This window comes from Melozone crissalis, unplaced genomic scaffold (assembly GCF_028551555.1).
Source record: "Melozone crissalis strain CALT ecotype California unplaced genomic scaffold, PUWL_Pcris_2 ptg000012l_1, whole genome shotgun sequence".
Lineage (NCBI taxonomy): Eukaryota > Metazoa > Chordata > Aves > Passeriformes > Passerellidae > Melozone > Melozone crissalis.
This window is the reverse complement of record NW_026535790.1, coordinates 319,762-338,431: the sequence shown is the minus strand read 5'-3', so window position 1 is coordinate 338,431 and position 18,670 is coordinate 319,762. Positions and strand designations below refer to the sequence as shown.

The 18,670-nt window shown below is 42.7% G+C and overlaps 1 protein-coding gene across 2 annotated transcripts in view; it reads left to right on the top strand.

Moving 5' to 3' along the window:
• CRAMP1 (cramped chromatin regulator homolog 1) overlaps window positions 1-18,670 on the top strand; it is a 46,354-nt gene that overhangs the window by 24,821 nt on the left and 2,863 nt on the right. For both annotated transcript variants that reach the window (XM_054270922.1, XM_054270921.1), the window contains exons 7-20: window positions 1,607-1,692; window positions 2,401-2,524; window positions 3,614-3,695; window positions 4,754-6,013; window positions 8,199-8,373; window positions 10,484-10,665; window positions 11,334-11,408; window positions 12,629-12,710; window positions 13,399-13,503; window positions 14,152-14,330; window positions 14,870-14,938; window positions 16,238-16,472; window positions 16,791-16,955; window positions 17,610-17,755. In XM_054270922.1, coding sequence (XP_054126897.1) covers window positions 1,607-1,692; window positions 2,401-2,524; window positions 3,614-3,695; window positions 4,754-6,013; window positions 8,199-8,373; window positions 10,484-10,665; window positions 11,334-11,408; window positions 12,629-12,710; window positions 13,399-13,503; window positions 14,152-14,330; window positions 14,870-14,938; window positions 16,238-16,472; window positions 16,791-16,955; window positions 17,610-17,755 — 2,965 coding nt within the window. The remainder of the gene's footprint in view (window positions 1-1,606; window positions 1,693-2,400; window positions 2,525-3,613; window positions 3,696-4,753; window positions 6,014-8,198; window positions 8,374-10,483; window positions 10,666-11,333; window positions 11,409-12,628; window positions 12,711-13,398; window positions 13,504-14,151; window positions 14,331-14,869; window positions 14,939-16,237; window positions 16,473-16,790; window positions 16,956-17,609; window positions 17,756-18,670) is intronic.

Genomic DNA, 18,670 nt, shown 5'->3' with positions numbered 1-18,670 from the left:
TGCCATTGGTAATTTGATTAGGCTCAAAGTGCCCTTTAAGTCCCTACAAAGGAAACAGGACTGATGGAGTGAAGAAATCAAGTGGTTTCATGGTGTGAAACAAAAATGACCTCTGACTTTTAAGGATCTTTGAAACTGCTAAAGTGATACTGAAACTAAACTAGTGAAATCATACTGTAAAAAGTTACTTTGTTTAGGTTTTTGTACAAGCTCTTAGACCTCATGTCTGCACCAGATATGGTGATCACGTTTCCTAATGAAAGACTGCAAGGACTTCAGACTCTTTCTTCCTATAATTAAGAGTCATAAGTATAAAGGGAAGACTAAATCAAAACCACTTGTCTTTTATGAAGCAACTGTCTGTGAGGGTACTCTTGAACCAAAGTAACATGATCCTGGTCCACTTATAAAACAGAAGTCCCTCCCTGGGTGGACAACCAAGTGTTTAATGAAAGTCTGGAAGAGGAGAGTCACAAGAGTAGCGCTTCCACAATGAAAAATAAGGTGATAGGAAGAACTGAATGCTCCATGAACTTGCATTACAGACCCTTACATTTCTGTATTCATTCCTATAGCCATGATGGTGTTTTGCTCTGTGTCCCTGCCCTGATCACAGAATAAGCTGAGTTGGAAGGGACAGGGGTCATCAAGGTCAGCTTCCAGCCTTGCACAGCACCATCCCCAAGAGTCACACTGTGACTGAGAGCATTGTCTTGATGCTTCTTGATCTCTGTCAGGGTTGGTGCTGTGACCACTGCCCTGGGGAGCCTGTTCAGTGCCCAAGCACTGGGGGAAGAAGCTTTTTCTATTATCCAGCCTACACCTGCCCTGACACAACTTCAGGCCATTTCCTTGGGTCCTGTCACCAGTGACCAGCACAGAGAAAATATTGGTGTCTGCCCCTTCTTTTTTCCTCATGAGGAAGTTGCAATTGCGAGGTGGTCTCCCTTCGGTCTCCTTTTCTCCAGGGTGAACAAACCAAGTGCCCTCAGCCAGTCCTCATATGGCTCCCCCTTCACCATTTTCATTGTCCTCGTTTGGACATTCTCTAATAGTTTAATATCTTTATTATATGGTAGTGATTAAAACTGCACACAATACTCAAGGTGAGGCCACTCCAGTGCAAAGCAGGGTGGGACAATCTCCTCCCAGCCCGGCTGGCAATGCTGGACCTGGTACCCCCAGAACAAGGGTTTCCCTCTTGGCTCCAGGCCGCTGGTGACTCAGCTCAAACTGGCCCTCGACCAGGACCCCCAGGTCCTTTCTGCAGCACTGCTCCCCAGCATCTCATTCCCCAGTCTGTCCATACATCCAAGGTCGCCCTATCCCAGGTGCACAATCTGGCACTTTCCCTTATTGAACTTCACATGGTTGGTGATTGCCCAGTCCTCTGATTTGTTAAGCTCTCTCTGTTAGGGCCTCCCTGCCTTCATGGGAGTCTACGGCTTCTCCCAATTTTGTATCATCTGCAGACTTGCTTAGTATCCTTTCCAGTCCTGTGTTATATATGAGGATGGTGAAGAGGACAGGGCCTAAGATGGATAGGTCGGTATTCACATACTGTTGTAACTGGTTCCTCTAAGTACTTCTCTTTTCATATATCCAGGGCTACAACTGTTCGTTACAAGGGCAGAAACCTGCGTATCAAAGCTCCCATGTGCAGGGCTTTGAAGAAACTCTGTGATCCAGATGGTGAGTAAAAGATGCTGGAACATGAGGGTGTTCTGGAAGATGGCTGGAAGCATAGAAAGTGAGCAGGCTTGTTCTGGTGTGTCCATCACTGGCAGGGAAATGTGTGCTGTTGCATGTTTGTCCTGGGCACAGCATTCTGTCTTGACCTGTTTGCTTGTGTAACCCCAGTAACTTCAGGACTCATGCAGTTTTCTCACCAGCTAACTTGAAAAGGAAATATCTACACCAGACCAGTTCACTGCTGCTTTCGCTGTATGTGAAGGTGCTAGTGAATCAGCAGTAGTATAGTGTTTAGCATTGAACATTTTCAAATTTCTTACTTTCTCCTATACAGCTGTAAAACAAAATTATTTCATTTTGGATTTTTTGTTGACTTCCTTGTTCTCAAGTAAGTAGAATCAGGCTGTTCAAAGGTCTGAAATACTGTACTTGCTCAAAGTTTCTAGAGGTCTGATTTTTGACACTGCTTGCTCAACTGAAATCCCCAGTACCACTACAGTGTCCAAGGATAAGAACATATTGAAACAAAAGGTAAATTAAGGAAGTGGGCTCCACTGGTGAAGCTGAGCTCCTCAAGTTGTCTGTAGGTGATGGTGGTGTCTGATCTTTTGTATTGTGTAACTGAGCATACAGTTGTCCTGTATGACAGGAGTTGTCTGACAACTGAGTTGTCCTTGCTTTGACCCTTTGTACTTCATCTCCATTCAGGTGTGAGTGATGAAGAGGACCAAAAGCCAGTACGACTTCCCCTCAAGGTCCCTGTGGAGTTGCAGCCACGGAATAACCATGCATGGGCTCGAGTACAGAGTCTTGCCCAGAACCCACGGCTTAGGTAATGGAGAACTGATTGTGGTGCTCAGAATAGGGAAATAGATGAGCAGCATCCTCGCCCCTTCCTCTTTCTTTCTTCATCCTCTTTGCCAGTTGGGCAGTTCATCCATGATAATGCAGTTGTCCTAAGTGTACTTAATCTGAAGCCTTTGTCTAACCAGTGCGTGGTTTGTAAACATGAGTTATCACATGGGAAAATTAGATTACCATTGTTCTTTATATCTTGTAATTTGAGTAATGAAGGAGCTACTAGCTTTGGAGATGAGTACAGTTTGTGCCACTTAATGTCAGAGCAGAGGGCAAGTAAAATGGTGATAGTAGCCTTGGTTCTACTAAAATCTGTATTGCATGTACCATTGACAGAGACAAGGGAATATACGCACTGGTCAGAGGTGCCTGCACCAAGGCTCTAAACGTTTCACCTGTACCCAATGATTAAAGTAGCATGGAAAGTGTTTGTAGTTTCTCCCTTGAAAAACACTGCTGGTGCAGCTGTTCAGTGTCATCAGTGACTGTTCATCCTGGTCCTTACATCTAGTCCAGAACTTGGAACAGCAAACGGGAGACCTCTGTGATGTTGAATGTTGTTTCAAATGCAACACTTCAGTGTAGTGACCAAAGATCATGATAAAAATATCCATTCTCTTCTCTGCATTAGGTTTATTTAGTAAAATGCTTTCAAAAAGTTAATGTTTGTCTTTTGTGCCCTTTTTTCTCTTTCTTTTTATACTTCATGTAGTTGCTTCATGTTTTGCCTGTACTTTTGCAGTTCAGTTAAGTCCTGCCATCTTTTCCTATCTTCTTCTGTCTGGGAAAAAATAGTTTCTTGAATCATGGCAGTCAGGTTTATCTAACAGGCTTTTAGACTGTTTGAGTTGTCACAGTTGTGAGTTAACCGAAATTTTAAAGTTGTGGGATAACGTATGTTTTTTGTTGTGGCCATTTTTCTTAGCGCTTGGGAGTGTTCTTTGTGCTGGCATTATAGAATGCCAGTTTATTCCTTAATTCCCCTTCTAGCATCAAGGTTAGGACTTGGAGCTCCTGCTTACAGTTATTCTCTGTTCCCTCGCTCTGCTTCTCTTGCATACAGGATGATCGTGGAGTTACATCGGAAGGTCTCCAGCCTCCTTGAGTTCCTGAAGCAGAAGTGGGCTCTACATGAAGTGCGGGTTGTATCCTTTTCCTGCTCAGTCTGTTCCACGTGCTGTGTCCTGGGAGAAGTTCACTTCCTATTCCAAGTTCAGTTTTGCATCGTAAAAGTGAATCTACTTCATAAATATACCAGTCTCTGCTTAGTGAAGACATAGATAAAGTCTTAGCATCACTAGTGGAAGCTTTTGTGAGAGATCCCATAGTGTTCTGCTTTTACCTCAACTCTTCTCTGTTATGATCCCATAAAAGCTAGTTAAGAAAAAATTATGTTCCTGACTTTATTTAGTTTCCTCAAACTGTGATCTTAGTCTGGTTCATTATCACTGGGTGACCCCAGTACAGCCTGGATAATAACTGACTATTCTGTTTCCAGTTTCAGCCAAGAGATTAAGGACAGATCTTTGCACTTTGTGCAGTTTCACCAATATAGGCTTAAGCTTCTTGTTGAGGTAGCTGCTGCTACCTGCAATGTATATCTGCACTCTCTGAGCCATACAGTGTTCAGGGTGTCCCTGCCTCTGAAATTTGATCCATGCAATAGAAAGATTTGTGAGTTAGCAGCTGTTCCATTCTGAACCTAGTCCTTCTGACTTGTAGGTTTTATCCACTTCTTTGGCCTTTCATTCAGGCTTTTCTGTTTAATTTGTGAGCCTGGAAGAAGCAGAGGCACAGCACTTGAAACTTTGAAGGATGTCAGTGTGTGTAAGGTGGAGTTTGCTGCACTCATGAGAGGCTGCTTTGCTGTCCAGTGTTAGAGGTTTTGCTTGGTTTTGTTGGGGTTTGTTGATTGGGTTTGTTGTTTTTTTACAATTACAGTGGTGTGTGAAATAGGGAGGTAATTTTGTTTGGAATGTGTATTTGGGCTTGTTGCAGGTCTTCACTGCAGTCTTCATCACCACAAAGAACCTAATTTCTGATTATAGTTGTCTTCACTATAATCTGTGCAAATAGAGAACATATCCTCAATCAGCTAGGTTTTCTTTTATTTTTTTTTTTTTTTAACTTGCAAAATAGGCTCCCAGGTGCTTTTTTGGAAGGGACAGATGACTGTTACATTCTTTGACACATCTTTTTTTAGCGTAAAACACTTGAAGAACAGCAACTTCGAGACTCCAGAGACTCAGAAACAAGAGGCAGCTTCTCAGAGGAGAAAGTGATGCTCCATCTGTTTCCAGGGGAGAACTGTACCATCACTCCTCTGCCTGGGGTAGCCAGAGTGGTCCACTCCAAGGCCTTCTGTACCGTGCATTGGCAGGAAACGGGCAAATGCAAACAGAATGCAAAAGACTCTCACTTACTCCCCCCTGCCCAAATCCTTGGCATACAGAGTGGTCAGGGGACAGCAAGGGGACAGCTGAAATACCTGCGGGGGATGGAAGGTAAGGGTGTGGGAAGGGGAGAAAGCACTACAGAGCCCAGCAGAACCTTGCAGCCTACAAGTGAAGTTTCTGCAAGCACTGAAGATGGTGCCTCAGAGCCCATCCTGGTGGAAGGAATAGCCTCAAATCTTGGCATCACTAATTCCCTCCAGAAACCACCTTCTGGACTTCAGGATCCAGGAGGGCACCAGGAAAAGCTGAGCTCAGTGGTCCCCTGCATGGAGGGCAGGGAGGCCCTGGCTAGTGACCAGGCAGGTGTGCTACCTTCGTGCAGCACAGAGTGTGCTTGCAGCAGGATCCCTGATGTGGAGGAGCTCTCCCTGCTTGATCCATTCCCACGGTACATGAAGTCCTGCCAGGACCTAATCGTCCCAGAGAAATGTTCCTGCACAGACAAACTGCACGGGAAAGACTCTGCTTCAGCAGCTGGTAATGCTTCTCCAGTGGCTTTTCCAAGCAGGAGGAGTGCAGAAACCTCTGACTCTTGTTCCCAGCTACTGAGAGGTGGTGTGGCTTCCCCTGGCAGCAGCAGATATGAAACTCAGGCGAGCCACAGCCAGGGCCAGCAGCTTGATGCTTGTACCAAGGATATCACGGATGCAGTAATGGAGGATTCTCAAGAGAAGCTGGGCTCCTCGTTTCCACCTCCACCTCAGGGACAATCCAGTACAAAGTCTCTCAAGGATGACCCAAGTCGGCTCTCCCAACAAGTTAGAGAAGAAGGATGGAGTCTGCGAACCTCTGAGAGCCTTACACTGGCTGAAGTCTACCTCATGATGGGCAAACCGAACAAGCTGCAGCTGGAATATGACTGGTTGGCTGTCTTGGAGCCAGAAACCCAGCATGCTAGAGAGCAGGTATCTGAGTCAAGTGCTGTCCCTGCATGCTCTACCTTGCACAAGCAGAGACTCTTGAATTGCCTTCTGAGACTCATCTCTACTGAAGTCAATCCCAAACCAGTAAGTGGCTCTTGTTCATGCTCCAGATGCTAAACTCTAGTTTCATTTGGGGAATAATTGCCCAGTTGTGCATTCGCAATAAATTGGTAGCTAGCCATGTCAAGAGCTTTGGAGATTCCTGTGTTTAAATTATACAAAAACCACCACACATGACAGCTGGCTACAGAGTGGACTTTGCTTTAATATGCTTTTTACACTGCCTTTTAGCTTCTAGTTTGCTGTGAGTCTCATTGGTGTTCCAGTGAACATTTAACAGGATTACTCAAAAGATCAGTTCTGAGGTGAGGTGCCTTCTGTTCTCTCTCAGATTCGTGGAACCTTAAAACAGCCCAGGTTGGAAGGGGTCTTGGAAGATCATCTAATCCAACCTTTTGTGGGAAATGGAGCCTGGATGAGATTATTATTGCACATGAAAACTGCATTGATTTTCAATATTTATTCAAATTACACAGTGTGAGAGTGAAAAGAAAGTATTTCTTCAGAACAGCAGAGTCAATAGAACTGTGCCTGCCTCAGTTGACTTGTATAAAAGTTACCAGACTCCAGGATAGCTGTTCAACAGTCCCAGTCCTTAGGCAGACCTTAGGGAATGAACTTACTTTCCTTCTTGTGCTTTGTAAACCTGTATTTAAGATTTGCCCCAATGATACCTGGGCAGCCAATTCCCCCTAGTGCAGCCAATTGAAACTTAGTTAAACATCCTTTAAAAAGACACAGAGTTTAGCAGATCTACTCAAAGGCCTCTGATGAGCTAAAGATTCTGTTCCACCCAGGATGCAAATGTACCAATGTTCCCAAACACAGAGTTCTTTAATCGTTGTTTGTTGGGGATTTAACTCCACTCAAAGTTCCTTTTGATTCTGATTCTACAGACATGGAATGAAGGATTTTATAAATTTAAACCCATCTTTGTTCAGATGCAGCTCCAGATATAGACCTTGTTTAAACTGCAAAGGCCTTTGGTCTGACATCTCACAGATCTGGGCTGCTGTCTCCTCTTTGGCATCTACTTTTACTTCTGGTGACACAGGTGACAGCTAGGCATGACATGATGAAACAATCACAAACTATAAAGAAGGACATCCCTGAGACCTGGGGGGAGAGGAATTGAAGAGTGGGGGAGGAACCAGCAGTTAGGATTTGCATGTGTTTTTCTGTCACTTTCACACTCTTGGCTGTCTTATAGCACTACTGAACAATAAAGGAGCTCTTTAAGGATATATACTATATTGTACATTCCAGCAAAAAAAAAAAAGGAACACAACCTTTAATTTGTCAAATATCACTTTATTTTCACTGTTTTTCAGAAAGACATATTCTCCTTGAAACATGAACATTGTGGCACTGATATTGCAAAGGCCAGGAAGATATTTACAGCCTCACTGAAAGCACTGTAGATGTCTTGAAAGTTGCATTTCATCAAATAATGACAGGAACTATGGTATTTTTGCCACAGGATATTTTAAGAGGAAGGATTGATTGTGTGCATGCCTGCTGTTTTCTCCAGATAATCTGTAACAGCCAAAGTAGCCAGCTGTGCTGTGGTTCATTCTTTAAATGAAAATCATCAGCATAAAATAAACTCTGAAGTGGCATTGCAGTTGAGCAGTGGGTGTAATTTTAAGCCTGTGATTGCTTAAAATTAATTTAAAAGGGAGGGTTTTCTAGAAGACAGTTTAAATAACTTAATAAAACAACTGGATAGGCCTGTAAAATTATCGATGCACATGTGTCTCTTGTTAGTGCTGTGTTACAGTGTGAAAGAGAAGGGAAAAAATTCAAAACTCTACTTGATTAGAATTAAGAGAGAATGAAAATGTTTTTGTCTGCTCTCACCAGAGCAGCCCTCTCTATGGAGTTTATGAAAAATAGCTTTGCACTGAATTAAAACCAACACTGTTTTTTTCTCTTTCTTTCTATCCCACGGTGATCCAGCACGTTGTGTGAAGCTTGTTGAGTGTCAACTCAGTTGTAACATAAATTAATGTATTGAATTGGTGACATCCAACAATACTAAATGGGCAGGAAGGTAATTTCAGCTGCCCCTCACGCCCACCAGGAGATATTGCTTACAGTACTTTAAAGGTGTTGTAGCATGTCAGATTTTAAGTCTTCCTAAGTACAGTGAGTTTCACAATACATTTGTTGTACCAGCACAAAATGTTCATTTAATGTGCATTTTCAGATGCCCGAGATGAGCTCTATTGCCACGTCACCCATAAAGCCTACTCAGGAGGAGCAGGCCCTGACTCCCCCGGGAAAGGTGATTGCCATCAACGCCAGGAGCCCCGGCTGCGCACGGAGCCAGTCTGCCCTTCGCAACAAGGCTTTTTCTCCTGGTGCTGCTTCCAGCTCCTCAGGTGAGTATTCCTAAAAATCCACTTGATGAAATCAACTCACTAATACCTCACACCATAATGAGAACTTCCCAGAGATAAAACACTGGAAGAAATATTTCTTAGGAACTTCACTGTCTGAGAACATCGGTGTGTGCTAATTTGCTTTAGAATTGGCCTAAGTCCATTGCTGCTTTGAATCTTGAATAACAATGCACATCAGTAATGCAGTTCACAATTCAGAAGAACTCTCCTTGGTCACTCTTAAAGAAGATGCTTGGGTTTTTTTGGGAGCTGTGTCATGGTTTAGTCCAGACAGCAACTCAGCCCCATGCAGCTGCTTAGTTACTCCCCTCTGGTGGAATGGGGGAGAACTGAAAGAGTAAAACTGAGAGAACTCGTGGTTTGAAATAAAAACAGTTTATTAGGGAAAGCAAATGCTGTGCATGCAAAGCAGAGCAAGGAATTCGTTCCCTGCTTCCCCTGGGCAGGCAGGTGTTCAACCATCCACAAGACAGCAGGGCTGCATCATATATAACAGTAACTTGGGTAGGCAAATGCTGTCACTCTGAATGTCCACCCCATTCCTCCTTCTTTCCCCAGCTTCTTATGCTAAGCATGACCCCCCCATGGTGTGGGATATCACTGTGGTCAGCTGGGATCAGCTGTCCTGGTTGTGCCCCCTCACTGGCAGTGTGGGGTGAGGAGCAGCAAAGGCCTTGACCAGTGTAAGTCCTGCTCAGGAGTAACTAAAGCATCCCTGAGTTATGAGCACTGTTTGCAACGCAAATCCAAAACTGCCACTGAAGAAAATTGACCCCCTCCCAGCCTGAACCAGTACATGCTGACTGGCACAAGGTGTGAGATCTCAAGAGAATATCAGCTTACAAAACAGGCAAGTAAATGCCCAGTGTAAAATCTGTTGATAAATATTTACTGAAAATTTTCTGTGCCATCTAGCCACTATAGGTTTAAATTAAATATTAGGAAGAAATTCTTCCCTGTGAGGGTGGTAAGGCCCTGGCACAGGTTGCCCAGAGAAGTTGTGTCCGCCCCGGATGCCTGGCAGTGTTCAAGACCAGGTTGGATGGGGCTTGGAGCAACCTGGGATAGTGAAGTTGTCCCTGCCCATGACAGAGGGTGGAATGAGATGAGCTTCAAGGTCTCTTCCGACCCAAATCAGTTGTATGATTCTATGATTATAAGATAGAGAATGATTATGAATTGCCTTTTCTTTAATAGGAGGTATGGCTGCTGTAACCTGCAGCCATGCAGGCCAAGAATTTTGGTTCTGTGCTTCAGCGCAGTTGCATTTGCCACCAAATGTTTATGCCTTCAGGAAAGTTTGTGATGGTGCTGGGATTACTGGGCCCAGTTGTGATTTTTAGGCAGTCCTTTTCACACCCCTGCTCTGAGAAGCAGTGAACCCAGGAGCAGGTTAACTGGGTTAACTGGTGCTGGTAAGCACCTGTGTGAATCTTGGCTACCTCAGAGTGACAGGCTAACAATGCTGGCTTTCATCCAAGCTGGCTGTGTGCAGAGGGAAATCCTACCACATTTTTTTTAAACTTAAACATAAATAGAGAAGTTTCACTCAGACAAATTACCACTATTTCACTGATCTCCGCTCCATCACCAGATTGATATTATTGGGATTCCACTTCAAATTACTATAGGGAAAGAAGGGGTGGGGAGTGTAAATAAATCATAAACGCTGTAAAATGGGTCTGTGTTTGTATTATCTTCCCCTACATAAGAAATGGTAGATATAGTTTGTTTACTGGGATAGGCCCTCAGGTATGCCTACAAGCCGAACAGATAAACTGATTATCACAGCCTATGTGGGGCTGAAAATAGGGCTTCAATTCTAGTTTCTTCAGTAGTGTACAATTACATTGACTCCCATACTTCCAAGAATTCAAAGCAAGTGAATATTAGTGGTGTTCATAGCAGGTAAATACTGTCAGTTTGCAGGTGGGACAACTGAAATATGGAAATATTCCTGATTTTGGAAACAGCTGGTGACAAAGCCCGAATCCTTAAGTCCCAGCTCTCTACGACCCTTCAGCTACTAAAGAGTTATTTCTTTTTGTTTTCACTTTATTTAATTTAAATTGCTGTTAAAATATTCTAGGTTTGAGAAACCTCCCTAGACCTCTCTTGGTGGCTAGTCCTTCAAGTTCTGGGAGCACGGAGGCCGACAGTGGGCTGTTTGCAGTCCCTACAACCTTGCCCCCCAACAGCCGCCATGGGAAACTGTTCCTGCCCAGCAAGGAAGCAGAGCTGACCTTCCGGCAGCACCTGGACACCATCAGTGTAAGTGAGAGGACTGAATAGAAAATGCAGCGTGGTGTGCATGAGTCAGCTTCCAGGAGGTATCACAGGGATGCTGAATTCCTCAGAAAGTATGGGCTGCCTTGTGAAGCCATGCTTCTTATCATGTTTAAGTTTAACATTGTATTAAATGAGCTGAGTGAGATTTTAACTATGTAACTGTGCTTTGAACTGACATTACCTGTTCGGGTAATTCAGGTAATTCAAATCTGAATACCGTCCCACAGCTTGATGACACCTATTTGCTGTCTAATTAAGTTGCTCCAGCAAATATATGTGCTAGATTTAGCAAAACCTTATCCCCTTCTGATGTGTAGCTATTTTTAACATAGCCTCATTGCTGTACATAAGTCAAATTCTAATTTTTATGTACACAATCTCAGTAAGAATTTTGTAGGAAGCTGAAGTAGTTGGTAATGAAATGACTTTTTGGGACAAAGCTTTATCTCCATAAAAAAAGAAGAAAAAATACATCCTTGGTGGAAAATATTCTGACTCTAGCAGGAAGGATATTGTGCTGTCTGAAACAAAACATATTATTCTGGTTAATTCTGAATTCATCTTTATCAAAAATAAGAATTTGGGGGATATAATTTATTCTGTTTCTGGATGCTTAAAATACTTGTAATGCATTTCCTGTTGTTGTCCAGATGCAGTCGGACTTCTTCCTTCCAAAGCCCAGGAAGTTGCGGAACAGGCACTTGCGGAAGCCACTGGTAGTACAGGTCAGAGCAAAGTGTAAATGCGTGTTTTGCTCCCTGAGGATCAGTAAGGCTGTAGTAATTTGTACATAACAAAAAAAACCCCTGAATTTCCCTCATGCATCCACTGGAAATATAAAGCTGAAATTATGAAGGAATAAACACTTCAATCTGTAGTATAACTAGCCATGTTACATTCCCTGTATGAAGAATATCAACAACAGTGGAAGTCCCGTGCCTAAGGTAGTTTGGAGAAATAAAAAAGCCTCTGGAAGAGGCTTTTGAAACCTGGAAGCAGATTCTGCTACCTGGGCCTTCTGGCACTGAGGCGTAGGCAGTGTTGTCCCTGTACTGTCCTGTGCTGCCAGTGTTGGAGCTGGCAGCCCTCTTAACTACAAAATTTTCCTTTATATCCTTTTTCTGCTTCCTGCTCAGTAGTGTCTGTTAAACTGTGGTGGATATAAGACTCTGTAGTGAAATAAGCCATAACATATGCTGAAGGAACAATGATTCTTGGGGAAAAATGGGACTTGATAAAAGATGTATGGAAGGAATGGCTGGTTGTTGTGGTGCTTTGGTGACAGACAGGTATTACCCTCCTTCAGACTGCTTTGTTAACCCTGGTAAAAGGCACATGTGACAGGGACACCAGAAGCAGGGGAGAAAAAAGAAATCTGAAACCTGATTAATAGTAACCTGGGGAAAACAAAGTTCACAAGTGTCTATATATACCATTTTTTTCTCTTCTGTTTTGTATAAGAGTAGGGGATGCAGAAATTATCCCTGGACTATTTTTGATCCTGATATCTTCAGATCTGGGCAGTTTCATGTGTTTTAAGAGCTCCCAAACACACACAGCTGTCTTGCTCATCTACACTTGCTGAATTTTAAGGGCAGATCAGTTTGTACACAGACTAGGTACCATGCTTAAAATCACTTTAAGAGAGAGATTTGTAAATCACTGCAAGTATAATCAGAGAGGATTATAGTTCTAATCATCCTTTCTCTGAGAATTTTCCATGTGGAAATACTTTGTTTTAGTAGTTCACAGAGAAAACACATCATTTCTTTCTGCAGCTTTTTTCTCAAGAGTACACTGATCACATTGCTGTGTCTGGTGCATGATAGTAATGCTACAGAAATACTCTGCTATTCTGGAAGGTCTTGTGAATTCCTGCAAATTACACAATGAATGTTACTCTCTGTCTTTAAATCTGTTCTGGTTTATTGTTTCTCTCACATAGAGAACGCTGCTCCCTAGACCGTCTGGAAATCCGTCCCAGCATGTCTGTTCCTTTTCTATCTTATCCAACTCATCCATTACAGGTGAGTCTAGCACTTCTACAAACTGATAAGTGTCCCTTAAAACTGCATAAAGAGGTAATTTCTAAAAAGAAGAAAATACTCTTTCAAAATGACAGTGTCACTAGCCTTCAGGATGATGGAATTGCTCTCCTGGGTCATTGTGAAGCAAGTTGTTCTTTTTATAAAATTTTTTCTTCAATTTCCCAAGATTGAAAACACAGAAGAGCAAGGAGTTCTCAACAGGAAGACGAAATTTGCAATAAAATACTTAGATAGGAATTTTTGTTCTGTAGGGTGTAATAATTTGTCTAGATTTTATATTGGACTTAGCCTAGTACCTGGGATACTGTCTAAATTTTATACAGCAAAAGCAATATACTGCCCATATGTCCTTTTCTGCTGGTACCCTCTTGAGTACAGTGGTAGTACAGGTGATCCCCCATGAAAGGCAGCATGAGGCCTGAAGGGTTGTCTTCACTGACAGTATGAGAGCAGCTCCAACAGCACAGCAGCGCTCGCTGTTGTGTGTCCGTGGCAAGACACTGCTTAGCTCACATCACTATTTTAGTGCTATTCCATCATCTCCACTACTTGCATTCCTGCAGCTTGCTGCCGTTTAGAATTTATTTGCTTCCGTTGAATTGTGTTGTGTTCTGCTTTAAAGGTGTTAGATTTCGTTTGCCTGACAGTAATTAATGCTTCCCCTCAGGGCGAGGTTCATTTCGGCCAATCCAGTCCTCACTGACTAAAGCTGCTGTTTCTCGTCCAATTGTGCCCAAAGTTCTTCCAACACAGGCCACCAACCATCTGTCTAGTAAGTAATTCTGAATTCTGCAATAAAACCCATGCTGGTGTCTTCCAGGCAGGTACTGTCTCACAGTAGAGAGTGGGTTCCATAATTAGAACAATTAATGAGGTTAAAACAGGGACTGCATCTGTGTTTTACCTAGAGAATTCTTTTGAGATGAGAAGACATTCAGATGTTTGAAGTGAATTTTAAAAGGTCTGGGTGAGGTTGACCCTTACAACAATCTACAATTTTTACACAGAGTCTACATGGCTGTCACAGGCATGATAACAAAATAAGGCTCTTTTGTTTCTAGACCTCCTCTAGTAACCCATAGAAAATTTCTGGAAATTGCATAATTACTTAGCAATTTGGAGGACAAAAAGAAAAAAAAATAGAAGAATGGAAGGGGAACTGGGATGTTTCTCAGCTATCTTGATATACCTAGTAAGAGGTTGGAACAGGGCAGAAAAGTTAAACATTTTAGCTAGAAGCAGCGTTACACTTGGTGCAGAGAAGCAGCTGACCCAGATGATCAGATCATTACCATTGCCGCTTTTTTACATAGGCGCAATTTTGACTCTGGGTAAGTTTAAAAAAATCATCTTTTAGAGAATCATAACAAAGTGAAGAAGAAGCTTGCAATATGTTTTTTGGTGTTTTGTCTCACCCAAGGTGCTATTGACTTGGCAGCTAAAAGTGCTGGCATTATCCCTGGTAGTCCCATGCCTGTCCTGGATGCAGATGGTTTGCCAGGTGTGTCTCCATTGTCACCGGATGCAGTGCCCACAGTAGTGACAGGGCAGGAGCCAGCAGCAGCACATCAGAATGGAGGCTCCATCACCACTGTGGAGGTCAGAGGCTCTTAAACAAGCTTTTTTCAAGTGCTTAACGTCTTGTTCTTTCATTTTATAAGAAAGCTGTATTATTATGATTCCTCAGTGAGCTTTCTCCTGGGGCTTGCTGTTAGACACTGCTGTCATGGCAGACCCAGTCTGTGTTGTGTACTATGTATTTGGGGTCGAGGGATCAAAGCATCATCTCATTGAATGAATTTCCTTCCTGTAAAATGGGTTGCAGCTGGTAGAGCATTGAACTTGGCAATCCAGAAATCTCGCTTGAAAAAAAATGATGGCATTTCAGAAATTCAGGAGGGAATCTGGGGCAAAACATGGACTTTTTGGGATTGTATTTGGAATGGAAACTGTAATTTCTCCTTGCTGTTTCTTTCTTTGAGACCCAGACATATTAGTTAGTTCATGTCATGTTCTGAGGGAGTTGATGTACCATTTTGAAAGACATGAGATATATGAAGAGCACAGATGAATGGTAATAGGCCTTTATCTCTTCCCTCCCCAGCTGGTCACTCACGTGGTTTCTGTTGTGCTTGCAGGACTCAGGCCCAGCGTGCCGGGTTCCGTACATCAGCCTGCCCACCCGGCCCGAGCACGATGACTTCCAGGTACGGTGTGTGCTGAGGGAACAGTGCTCTGGAATGGGTAATGTTCTGTGAAAATACCACTGGTATTGCTGGTTAAAACTCTGTACTCCCAGGTAATTGTGCACCACTGGTTTCTAGTGGAAATGAAATCCTTAGCATCTGAAGAAGTTTAAAGAAATTTAGGAAAGCTGCTTAAATATGTGTGTGTGCCATTCCCTAAAATCAAAGTGATGCTGACAGTCCCTGACCTGTGAGGGACAAACAAGCTTTACATATCTCTTAATAGAGTGGAGGAGTTTATAATCACTCTGCTATATCTATGTGCGTATTTTAGACATCACAAGGGTTCATTTCAGCAGTTTGCAGTCCTGCTGCCTCCATGTAGCTAAAGGAGAACTATTAGGACTAAAATTGTGATTGTAATGTCAGCATCCTTTCCAGAAATTCACTGTTCATTGTACAGGACCCAGTGAGACACAGACAGATACTTAAAGAGTAACTGTGATGGCACTATTGTAGGAGTGTTTTCATCCTGTCCCCAGACTCTTTCTCCACTGGGATCCAGGACCTGGTGCTGGATTTTTAGGCCTCAGAATACAGTCTCTTCTTTTCTTCAGTGGAAGCACTTTCCATGCTCACTGTGATGCCTGCGTGTGAAAAAATTAGTTTGATTGGAGAGCATAAAGGAGATAAGGATATTTTAAGATGTTAGGACATGAACCTATGAGGCATTTATTGTGGTAATGGGGCCTTGGATTCTGGTTCTTGCTGTTACGACAGCTGTGTATACACTGCATCAAAAAAAAAGTTATAGTTCTACTATGAGGTACTGGTAATGAGACTCCTTAAAGATCAGTTGAATTTTGGAAAGTCTGGCTGTAAAAAGTGAATAAATGTGAGTTACCAGTTTAAAATATATGTATTCTCTTCCAGAAGTTAAAGGGTTTTGCCTACGCAAAGTCTAATTAATACATATTTATTTGGAGCTGTTTTGTAGATATATCAAAATTATGTTAATTTTAAGATTATGCTTGTTCTGTTATGTAGGCTGTCTTTGGAATGTTACAGATTCATATTTTTTCAGATTATTTGGCAAGATATGGGCTGAAGCATATTTGTTTATGCTTGCAGGTACTTTTCATTAAAATAATACAGATTTATTATATAAATAGTATATTCCTCTAATTTAGGCATAATATCTACTGGATTTTTTCCCTTAGAAATCTGGTTTTAATCTGATACTCAGGAGTCAAAATGTGCCTTTTTAGTTTCCTGAGTTCTTAATAAATTTATGAACACCTAATTCATTTTTTGTAACAGGGTGCATCAGTGCTTTCTATGCCAGAACTGGCCAAGACTTCTCTCCAGAATGGTCTGTCCACTCCTCCTCTTCCCTCATCGGAAGCTTCCAGTACTCGGCTCTCTCCTCCCAATGTTTCTGCTCTCTTGGATATTTCCCTGCCTGGACCACCTGAGGATGTGCTTTCCCAAGGCGAACCTGCCACTCAGATCAGTGATTCCATCATTGAAATAGCCATTAGCTCTGGTCAATACAGTAAGTCTAAGACTAGCTAAAGTCTGCCTATCAACTTTAAAAAAATTCCTGACATCTTACATCGCAGCAGAAACTTTTCCAGAAAGGAGTTCTTGGGTTATGAGGTTTTTGTGGGTTTGTTTTTTGTTTGTTTGTTTGTTTCCAGATATCTGTTGGAAATAAAATTCTGTGCCCGACCTTTATTTTCTAGCAGATATGGGCCAGGGGGAGGTTATTGTTGTTTTTTGGGTTTTTTTTCCTTTCTAAACAAAAATTGTTGCAGTGTCCTGTAATTTTACCATATTGACTGAATTCGTGATCCCCGACGTCGGCTTACAGGTGAAGGTGTTTCTCTCTCTCCTGCAAAGCTGAATGGCAGTGACAGCTCCAAAAGTCTTCCATCCCCATCCAGTAGTCCTCAGCAGAACTGGATTGCATCTCCCACCCATGATCCCCAGTGGTACCCCAATGACTCCACAGACTCCTCCCTCAGCAGCTTGTTCTGTAAGTGTCCAGATACAGAGAAGTGCAACCAAAAAACGTTTTCCTGTTAACAAAAAAACCCCCCAACATTGTTTAACAGAAGTGAATCCTTTGAAAAATTGTAAACCCAGTAGGACATTTGTGGAATTATTCCAAATACTTCTTGCTTTCATTTCCATGGTGTTGCCTTGAGTACATTTTCTCTCTCTTTACAAGTCTGTTCCTGAAAAGATCCTATTGCTAGATTGGGGCCCATAGCTTGGGACAAGTAATTCCTTGGCAGTTCCATGTAGTCTGTTTGGAGCCTGACTCATCAGTTAGGGTGAGACATTTGGACTGTTGTGCCAAAATGAACAGATGTCTTTGGCTCTGCTGGTGGAAGAACAGACTTTGTTGTGTGCTTGATAAGTACTATTTCAAAGACATGAGATCACTCACTGGGTTTGGTTGAGGTTTAGTTGTTGAGAGTTTTTTTTTAATTAATAATTCATGGAGCCACTGTAATAAGTCTTCTTACTCTTAGCAGTGTGGTATCAATGCTGGCAACACATAATTTTTAAAAGATGGAAGAAATGGATATCTGTCCTCCATTTTGAATTTCCTTGCCCTTCTTTTTTATCCTCCCAGTTAAGAACACTCAGTGCAGTGACTTACTGATGTGCCTTTTCTTTGTAGCAAGTTTCATCTCCCCAGAGAAGGGACGAAAAATGTTACCGACTCCAGCTGGGAACACCAGTGGCACCTCCTTACTGGGACCCAGCCTGCTGGATGGAAACTCACGGGACTCCTTTGTGTCGCGGTCCCTGGCAGACGTGGCAGAGGTATGTCAGCAAATTGCACTCAGAGTCTGCTTCCTCTTGCAGTGCTGGAAGTTACAGTTACTGGGTACTGAACCTCAGACCTTCCTGAGATACTTCAAATGCAGAGGGGTTTTGATGCCTGCACTTCAGCTCAGTAGAGAAGAATTACAGTCATAACAGAAAGATGTAAAATTATCTGAGGGCAATTACCCGTGAGAAGCTGCTGTAAGTGCCTTCAACCCAGGTTCTTTTTGCTGAGGGAGGTCATATTCATCTGTTGGATATACCTTTGTTCTGACAGAGAAAGATTCAATCATTCTGTTGTGTGTGTCCTGCTTTGTAGAGCAAGAACTGAAAGTGCCAAAGATAAGAGCAAGATTAATAATGATGCAGCTACAATACAGTTGGAAACCTGGTAGGAAAAAATAGATAGGTCCAGAAGGAAGTAGGACATGGCTAATAACAAGTCACTTGAGAGGATGGAAGAAGGTTCTGTCCTGCTGAATTACTTGTCTGTGTTGGCAGAGGTATCCCTTTGTTTTGAACTCTTCTGAATGGGTAGAATGAAGCCCAGCAGTTTTTAAGGCTGTGACACACTCAAGGACAGAGCTCCCTTTCAGAGGTACAGACAGGAAGAATGAGCTGCAGGAACATTATGCAGCTTAGCAAGGAAAATGCAAAGTCCTGCCCTAGGAAGGGACTAAGGAATAACCCCACAGCAGTATCAGCTGGGTATTTGCTGCCTGGGAAGCATCTCTGCTGTACCTCAGACGTGAGCTGAGCGTGATCCAGGGTGGGTCCAAAGATGTGGAACCAAAAGTATGGAACCAAAGGTAAATGATCTCATGAGCTGTTTTTAACAGGAGCATGGCCAGGATATTGAACAAAATTATTATTAACCTGCTCTACTCTGCCCTCCTCCCATGCTGCTTGGAT